The sequence below is a fragment of the Corvus brachyrhynchos genome, unplaced genomic scaffold (assembly GCF_000691975.1).
Source record: "Corvus brachyrhynchos isolate BGI_N302 unplaced genomic scaffold, ASM69197v1 scaffold221, whole genome shotgun sequence".
In the NCBI taxonomy this organism is placed as follows: Eukaryota; Metazoa; Chordata; class Aves; order Passeriformes; family Corvidae; genus Corvus; species Corvus brachyrhynchos.
The window spans coordinates 3,419,129-3,428,331 of NW_008236622.1; the positions used below are offsets into that span (position 1 = coordinate 3,419,129).

Sequence of the window (9,203 nt, forward strand, 5' to 3'; positions counted from 1 at the left end):
AGAGATTGCTAAATTTATTGAGTTGCTAAGCCATGTGTGTGGTAAATACATGAATATCAGGTTAACCTTCATCTGCATGGAATGTAACTGCACACAGCATTGTGTTTCTGGGTCAGATATGCTGTGGTGTTTGAAAGGACACACTGTTAGCCAGATCAGTAGTAGCTGTTTAGATCACTTTTCCTTTTCTGTTAAATATCCAGTCAGAATCTGCATAGTTACCATTTCATCCCTTAGTACCACAATTCTGCATTTCTGGAATGTTTTAGGATTAAGGAAATAGGAGCTAATTTGATAACTTCTGAACTCAAATGCATTGCATGCTTAAGTATGTTTTATTTCTGTTTTGTTGCCAGAAGAGGGAGCAGTGATCTTACTTTTCTTTTCAAAATTATTTACATCTGTTCTAGTAATACGTCTGAATTCAGTGTTATGATGTTGTCTTCTGTTATATTTATTTATTGTGGAGGTATTGTGAGATCGCTGCAATGTCAAACTGGGCCTGATAAAAATTCTTAATTTTCACCCTAAATTATCAGTTTTCTACTTTGGAAGCTGCCATTGGCTATTTCAACCTGATAGTAAGCTTGCTGAGAATCATCTGAGAATGTTGTATTGCATGGGGTTTTTGTGTGTGTAAGATTAACCTGGTTCTTTGGTGGGGTGTTACCAGAACAGTGGCTTTGTCACCTAGAGCAAATTGTTATCAATTGGGTCAGTTTTCAACAGTGCAAATACTTGTAAATTAAGCATTGGAACTCCTTTTCCAAAGCCCTGAGGATGTGCTTGCTTATTTACATAGAGGATGGCCTTATGACAGTAAGAGGGGCTGAAGTGGTGTCGTTGAAATAGGAACACAAATAATACATATGTGATAGATCTCAGCACTGACAGTGCTTGACTCCTGGAGGGGGAGTATGGTTCTGATTTAAGACAGTTATTTTTAAGCCATATTAGTGTGAATAAAACTGACTAAAATTTGAGATTGCAACTACCACTGCCTTCCCTCTCGAAATATAGTTTCTTTTTTTCAAGGCTAAAGCATCTTCTTTTAAGTGTTCGAACTTGGAAATAATACCTTGTATTCCATAACGTGATACCCGTTTAACATGAGAAAGATGATCTATAGCTGTAGTATATAGTTTAGCAAAAGGTGCCTACATAAAAACTTGGAGTTTAGTATTACTTAACTCAATGAGTAAAAGTAAGTGCCTGAACCTTTCTTTTACTGGTATAGCAGCTCAGTGCAAGCTGACTAAAATTGATGTGGGCTTATTGTGCTTCTTATGTAGAAGCTGTTCTTCATCATGGAGGTTTCCTGTACACAAAAGTTTAATTTCTTTGTAGAACTGCTGTGTATTTAAAGACTGATTTACTCTCAATTCTTTACGTATTGCATAGGTCTAAGAAAATCTACAAAGAAGCGCAGTGAATCACCACCTGCTGAGCTCCCCAGTTTACGGCGGAGCACACGGCAAAAGACCACGGGCTCCTGTGCTAGCACCAGGTAAAACTTAAGGAAATGGAACTTGATTACTACAGTGAGTTGGTATTCATATCATTTTCATGCATGAAAATTGGCCTTGTCCATCTCTTGGCTATTGTAAAAATAGCTGTAGCTTTTCAGGCCTGCTGGATTACTCTGTACCACCAGTATCATGAACAGCACATAGAATTTGTTGCCATTAGACATCTAGTAAGTCCCTCAGCTGTGGAGGTGAAGGAAGAGAAACAGCCAAAGCCAGTATCACAAACTTAAGTAATCCTGTCCTTAGGGAGGTGTTGTAAGAAGACAGACAGTAGTGCTGAACTACTTCCTTTGTGTTAAGTAGTTCAGCACTACTCTCTGTGTTGACGGTAGTGCTGAACTACTGTCCATTATGAATAGTAAAATAGATGATTGTTTTGAAAAATAAGACTTCATGGTACCACACAGGAGTCTGTTTTAATAGGGTGCACTGTTAAGCTGACTCAGCTTGTCAGCAGTTTCATCTGAACTGCATCTAAGTACTTAATGTACTTCCTGGTGCAGAGGAGAAGTAGTCCTGAATTAGTAATTTTAAACAGCTGGTAGATTAAGTGGGAGGGGAGAGTTTGTGTCCTGTGATGCAATAAACTTCTGTAGTTGCATATATTCTGGAACTAGACATAGGAGACCTTAACAAGGTTTATTTTTGTTATTGTGCCTAGACTGTTTAGTAGTTCCAGCACATCGTCTTGTCCCTCTTCCACACCATTAAAAAAACCACTTCTGAAGTCTTGATTCTGTTGTCAAGTGTGCATTTGAATTTGACTGTTTACTTTGTAGGTATATGTATTTGTAGTGATGATGGCAGTAGTGTTTTAAAACAGCAAATCTAAATAAGCTCACCCCCTCAAACTTGTTCTGCCACTGAAAACGAAGTTGACTATCAGAGTCCTTTTTTTGCTTTCAGTAGTTCAGAACTTCTTTAAAGATGGTTACTCTATCACTGGCCTTCTCAAATGTGTATATGATTTATAACTAACGGTCACTTTAAGCTTGCTCATTTTTACTGCTATATTTTAGTAGACTGCCTGGTCTTGAAAGGTGTAATGTAAGGATCTGTCTGTAATGCCTCAGTGTAAACAAATCACTGCTATGGTGCCGGACAGGGAGTGTACAGAAGGGTTGGATAATTTTGTGAAGATCGATTCTTACATGAATTGCTTGTTTGTGAAATGTTGTGGTAGTGATTGATGTACATAAACATTATGTAGTTTTTAGTAGGCTTACATTAATAAACCTCTTACCTTAGTTTATAATGTCTGAAACTTTGGTGTTTTGAACCTTTAGTCGGCGAGGCTCTGGCCTGGGCAAAAGAGGAGCAGCTGAAGCTCGCCGACAGGAGAAGATGGCTGATCCTGACAACAACCAGGATGGAGTCAACTCTTCAGCTGCACGAACAGATGAGCCTCCCCAGGGAGCTGCAGGTAAGAAGAAATTCCAACTGAAGAAATTTTAGCATAGTTGCTGGTATAAACTTCTTTGCATTTAAAAACAATTAAATAGATTAAGTTCTGAAGATAAATTATTTAAGTTGGTGAATAATGCTGGAAGGTTTTTGAGAGCAAGGGACCCTTACATTTGATTATGATTTTTTGGCTATTTGGTACATGGTTCAGGTACACTTTTTTGTAGTATCCAAACTATATCCAGTAATCTAGATGTTAGTTTCTGAGCTTGTACTACTTTTAAGAAAAGTAACTTCAGCTGATGCTACATAAATTATCACCAGCTGAAAAGATATGAAACTGTTCAGAATACAGAAGGCATGCATTTACCTGTGAAAGCTCTGTTGAAACTACTCATAAATATTCTACAGATTTTCTGTTGAAATTGCAAGCATGTCTGTACCGGAGAAGTTTGTGACCAAGTTGAATATTGTTACTTGCACAGTCCTATTAGATGATAATTTTATCATCTGGTCCTAATTAGTGAGTACAAAGGAGCTGTTCGGTAATTATGGTGAATGTTAGAAAATATTAAACATTCTATGCCTAGAGCTGGCTACATCAGTACAAAAAGTAATGGAAACTAAGTACAGCATAATACTCAATTAAGAAAAGCATACATTTATTAAGGATACAGGTAAATCTGTCTGAAACTGTTTTATGGATCTAGCTGTATTTTTTTCTTCATTATCTTGTGTTGATAAAGCCATTCTCTTCAGCTTTTGGGAAGTACTAGACCTCTAGACTGGTCTGTTTAAAAATGAAAGTTGTACAGGAGTTTGCTGGTGGCAGTGTTAAATGCAGAGTGTACTTCTGATAGCAAAGACTTTCTTTGGTGTGAATTTTGTGGCTTTAAAGACACTGTAACTGTATTAATCTCTTACCATTTCTTTAGCTTCTAGTTCTGTTGCTGGAGCTGTAGGTATGACAACTTCTGGAGAGAGTGAGTCAGATGATTCTGAGATGGGAAGACTACAAGGTATAAAAGTTGTTACTAATTTACCTTTTTCGTTGTTAGCAGCCTATAAATAACCATACCTACACAAATTCTATATGACATTCAGTGGGAAGGCTGTATTTTGTTTCACTGTATGTGAATGTATTTTTGCTTACAGTAGTTCTGAAGTAGGGTTTTTCAAGCCTTAATTCACAAAAGATGCAAGATGTCTGGAAGGGGGTGGGATAGTGTCCTTATTCATTTAAATGGTGTGTAATACACTACTACTGATTTTCTAGGAGGAGGTGGGGGGGAGAGAAATGAGAACTCAGTCTCACTAAGTGTGTAAGCTCAAATATAAAAATACTCTTTGCAAGCATGTTTTAAGTTTAGAGGCCAGGTTAGGCCTACTGTACTCTGCCTGCTTCTGGATAACAATTTTTTTTTGTGCTTGTCATTGATACCCATGTTGCTGTAAGCTTTGACCAAAAAAAATCTGAATTTTCTTAAAATGCTTGCTTTTGTGCTTGGGCTAAAGGAGTCTGGTCTCTCAAAACCAGAGAGTATGACAGGTATAAACTCAGTTTGCATGTCCTGCAACTGGTCTAATGATTTTGCTACTACATTGCAGGGAGTCCTGAGATCATGATCTCCCTTGCAAATGACAGGTTTTTGTTAATCTAGCTATTTAATGTGGAAATGAGTGCTGTCAGTATCAGTTCACTTGCTTTTAGTTCTCAGTAAGTATAGGTATGCATCAGAAATACTGGGCTAAATTGGTTTTCACTATTAATGATTATTTTATTGATCAGCAGTAGTCATGGTTGCTACAATAAAAATCAAAATCACCCACTTAGTTTAGCTTAAGTAACAGTACTGTAAAGTGTTGAAAATCAATCAAGAAAGAAACCTGCTAATACTTAGCAAGAGTTCTTCCCTCATCAGCAAATAAAGCTGTAAACCTGTTTTCAGTGTTGTTTTTTTGTCAGATTAGTAGTGCCTGCAGGTCCTGAAAACATGAAGATAAGCTTAACCTATCCTATGTAGTTTGAGTTTAGATTTAAAATTACAGCCTGATGTATTTGCTGTTCTGGCTCTAGGCTTATAACAGTTTAATAGATGAGATTACTTTTGTGAAATACACAACCGTGGAAACTCGGCGGGTGACATCGTAAAGGACTTTAACACTCTGATATAAAAAAATATTAGTTACTTGTTCCTTAAAGGTCATCTTTTTGGTGTTTTTTTGATATCGAGGTAGCTGCAGTCATCTAATCCTAACTCTTAAAGTACCAAAATTCTAGTAGTCTTAAATGATAACATCACAAAATTTAACTTTTAAAAATATACGTAGAAACTTTGACAATGGCTGTTATCCTCTGTTTGCTTTTAGCTCTATTAGAGGCTAGGGGTCTTCCTCCTCACCTGTTTGGCCCTCTTGGTCCTCGGATGTCGCAGCTCTTCCACAGGACAATTGGAAGTGGAGCTAGTAAGCAAAGTTTGTCTAATTTGACTTAATTCTTTCCACTTCCAGACTAGTAATATTCAACCAATAGTAAATCTAATATTTGTATTAGCTTCATAGTTTAATATTTTACGTGTTGGAGACTTGTATGTCGTGGTAGTGCTAGACCACTGGTCAACAGTTTTAATTTGCTTGTCTTCCTATAAGAAAGAGAAATTTGCCTTAGCTGTATTTCTTTGCTTTTCTTTTTTGGGGCATCTGATGTTCCCTTCTAGGTGGGGAAGGGAGGGTTCTTGCCTTTTTCACCCCTTCCTTATCTTTTTCTTTTGCATGATGGGCTGCTTAACGAAAGACCTCTCCAACCCCCTTGGGTTTTTTGCTAGCTTTAAACAAATGCTTAAGATAGCTTTAAAACAATTAGTAGATATCAGTTCTAAGTTATGTCGGTTTTAGTTTCAAAAGTGTCTTAGGTTTCAGACAGAATGAATTTCATTCAGATGTTGTGTCAGTGAGAATGTGGGTCCTTAGACTTGTTGCACCAGGTCTGCACTATGCAGCTGGATGAGATGTGTACCGTCTAGTCCAAGTCTGGCTTCCCAGGGGAGCCAGAGGCAGCCTGTTACACTGCATGCCAAGAAGAGGATGGGGTCTCATGGGTGCTCCATGTGCTGTATTATCTGGGGGGTGTTGCAAAGTCCTTTGCTGCACAAAGGCGGGATGGTTTGGGTTCTGGCACCTGCTGTAGGTTGGCAAGATGGCTGTGGTGAGCAGTGTGGCGGACTCCCTGTGCTGACCAGTCTGCACTGGAAAGGCAGCCAAGAGTGAGATTTTGTGTCCCTTCCCTATTCCCCCTTTTTATGACAGGGAAAGGAAATGAAACTACAAATACAGAGGAAAACAAACTATCTCTGGTCTTCCACTCTGGCAGAAGTATAGCATAACAGTTCTCTTGAACACTTTCTAATACCTTCTTTCCTAAATTTTTTTCTGGATATCTAGGTTCTAAAGCTCAACAGCTTTTACAAGGTCTCCAAGCCACTGATGAAAGTCAGCAACTACAGGCAGTGATTGAGATGTGCCAGCTGTTGGTTATGGGGAATGAAGAAACGTTAGGAGGATTTCCAGTCAAGAGTGTTGTACCAGCTTTGGTAAAGATTTAATCTCAGATTTCTATTGGAGGGTATAATGTTTCACTCAATATCTTGCTTAAATTAAGTCGTCTCTATTTGTATTGTCTTACTTCTAAGTGTGTGAATGTGTATCTGTCTTATTATTTGGTTTTGAGAGGATGTTTTGCTAAATTTTGATAGTTCTATTAATTTTTGAATAGCTCAAGAATAGGCAGTGGTTCCTTTGGAATTCCTACCAACATCTAAAATCTTGAGTCAAAAGCTATAGTAGTGATCTGTACCCTTTTTGTGATGATACCTAGATACATTTTTCTAAACAAACAACACTTTTTTTTTTTAAACAGATAACACTCCTGCAGATGGAGCACAACTTTGACATTGTAAGTAGTTTGTAGTATTTAAGAAGCTTTTGAAATATAAAAATGTCATCTGAACTTAAAATCAAATATCTATGTATTTAATAGATGAATCATGCATGTCGGGCCTTAACATACATGATGGAAGCACTTCCCAGATCATCTGCTGTAGTGGTAGATGCAATTCCTGTCTTCTTGGAAAAGGTAAAATGAAATCAAAACAGTGATAAAATAGTATGAGGGGGTCTTATCTTTTGTTTTAACTTCAGAAAATGCCATTAAGATGGTGGCTTCTTTTCATGGCTTACAAGATAATATAAAATGCATGAGAAGCTTCTAAAGCCAGGCTTATCTTTGCTCCCACCCTTACTGAAGAGTGCTCTCTGATTCACTGAGAATTTTTTGTTGGATTGGTGTTGCAAACATAAAAAATGTGTAATTACATGATCTGTTGCCTCTTGGAGTAGCTCTGTGGCTGAGGTAACCTTAAACGGGCAGGCTTGGTCAGAGCTGTTCATTAGCATAGTGTCATAGTAGAGGCTATATGTCCCAGTGTTAATCAAGATGATTATTTTTGCAAATTGGTTTAGAAATTGATCTACGAGCTTTTTTGTTTTCTTGTAGCTGCAAGTTATCCAGTGCATTGATGTGGCAGAGCAGGCGCTTACAGCCCTGGAGATGTTGTCACGCAGGCACAGTAAAGCCATTCTGCAGGCAGTAAGTAAAAACAAAACAAGGCATTTTTGCCTCTACCAGCTCTACATCTTGGTGATCTTCTGTGAAGATGAAATAAAACAACTTTGTGACTTTAGCAGTACTGAGAGTGAAAATGCTTGTTTTATTATAGGGTGGGTTGGCAGACTGTTTGCTGTATCTGGAATTCTTCAGTATAAATGCACAAAGGAATGCACTAGCTATCGCTGCCAACTGCTGCCAGAGTATAACGCCTGATGAGTTTCACTTTGTGGCAGACTCTTTGCCACTGCTAACACAAAGGTTAACCCATCAGGTAAGAAGCTGTTAAAAAATGGAATGTTTTGATTTTGATCTGAAAGCAGTTTAAAGATGTCCCCAGATACCTGGTTCTTTGTTGTGTATTATTTGCCTTTGCAAGGGGATAATTGAGTTTAGGTTTCAATACTGTCAAGTTGTGATATCCCAATGTACATATGGACCTTTCGTGTTTCTGTAAACATGACATTTTATAAAAGAAGACAAATAAGGTACTTTAAGTTAAAGCATGAGTAATGGTTTTGTAGTCCTTGTTAAGAACAAGGACATCAGTAAGAAGGGAGTCCAGTAGCATTACTGTTTTTATTTTTTTCTTAAGAAATGGATTGCAAGGTTCTCTCCCACTTTGAACTCAGAACAGCTTTAGTTTCAATTTTTGTGGGGTTTTTTTTGATTTAACTTTTTGGGAGCGTTTATGGCATTTTAAAAAAAGTTCCTGCTTTTGTACAATAGTTTGAAGTGATCGGAAATGAAGGGGCTCCTAAGGGCTACATATCCTGCAATATTGCTGTGTTCATAAACGAGCACTTACAATGACTGATGCACCAAAAGAGATTTTGGTGATCTGCTTGGTTGGCAGATCCCTGTTAAAAATATGAAAAAGGAGAAGTATTTTGTTTGTTAACAAATGCAACTACATGGAGGCTTCCAGGTAATGGTTTTGTGTATTCTTATGCTATTCTTAATTTTGCCTACGTCATCTTGCTGAAAGACTACTTGAATCTTTGAGGCAGCTTCTGTCAAATGACAGCTTTAGATTGTACTCTAGAAACAGGAAGCACCATTCTCACCAGTAGTAGGGACAAGTACTGATTCCTGCTCTCTGAAGAGAAGCTACAACCCACCAAAGTAAGATTTCAAGAAATTTTGAAGTGGAAATTTTCTGGAAAAGAATCTTGAGTTAGCTCTTAACAGAATAGTTGAGGTTGGAAGAGAGCTCTGTTACCTAGTCCTAGCTCCCCTGCAAGGTCAGCTAGAGCAGATTGCCCAGGAGCATGTCCAGCTAATTTTTTTTTTGGTGGTAATTGGTTTTTTGTGGGGGTTTTTGGTTGGTGTTTTGTTTTGGTTTTTTTTGTTGTCGTTGTTGGGGTTTTTTTTTGTTTTTGTCCCTTTTAAAGTATCTCCAAGGATGGAGACTTAATCTCTCAGGCTAACCTCTTCCCGTGCTCTGCCACCCTTACAGTTAGTGTTTTATTATGTTCAGCTGAACTTTTTTGAGCATTTCATTGAACTTTTAACTAGAGCTATTTTCAGAGCAGTCTTTACTTGTGTCTTTAGATTTGCTGTGGTGGCTGTGCTGCATAATACCAAAATCAGGCTTCATGTAGTTT

The 9,203-nt window shown here is 37.8% G+C and overlaps 1 protein-coding gene across 5 annotated transcripts in view; it reads left to right on the top strand.

Moving 5' to 3' along the window:
• TRIP12 (thyroid hormone receptor interactor 12) overlaps positions 1-9,203 on the top strand; it is a 52,428-nt gene that overhangs the window by 17,994 nt on the left and 25,231 nt on the right. For 3 of the 5 annotated variants that reach the window (XM_017726497.1, XM_008644153.2, XM_017726498.1), the window contains 9 exons: positions 1,402-1,507; positions 2,816-2,952; positions 3,869-3,952; positions 5,304-5,399; positions 6,375-6,523; positions 6,850-6,885; positions 6,970-7,065; positions 7,486-7,578; positions 7,709-7,870. In XM_017726497.1, the coding sequence (XP_017581986.1) occupies positions 1,402-1,507; positions 2,816-2,952; positions 3,869-3,952; positions 5,304-5,399; positions 6,375-6,523; positions 6,850-6,885; positions 6,970-7,065; positions 7,486-7,578; positions 7,709-7,870 (959 nt within the window). The remainder of the gene's footprint in view (positions 1-1,401; positions 1,508-2,815; positions 2,953-3,868; positions 3,953-5,303; positions 5,400-6,374; positions 6,524-6,849; positions 6,886-6,969; positions 7,066-7,485; positions 7,579-7,708; positions 7,871-9,203) is intronic. The other 2 variants (XM_017726499.1, XM_017726500.1) reach the window with 1 other exon arrangement.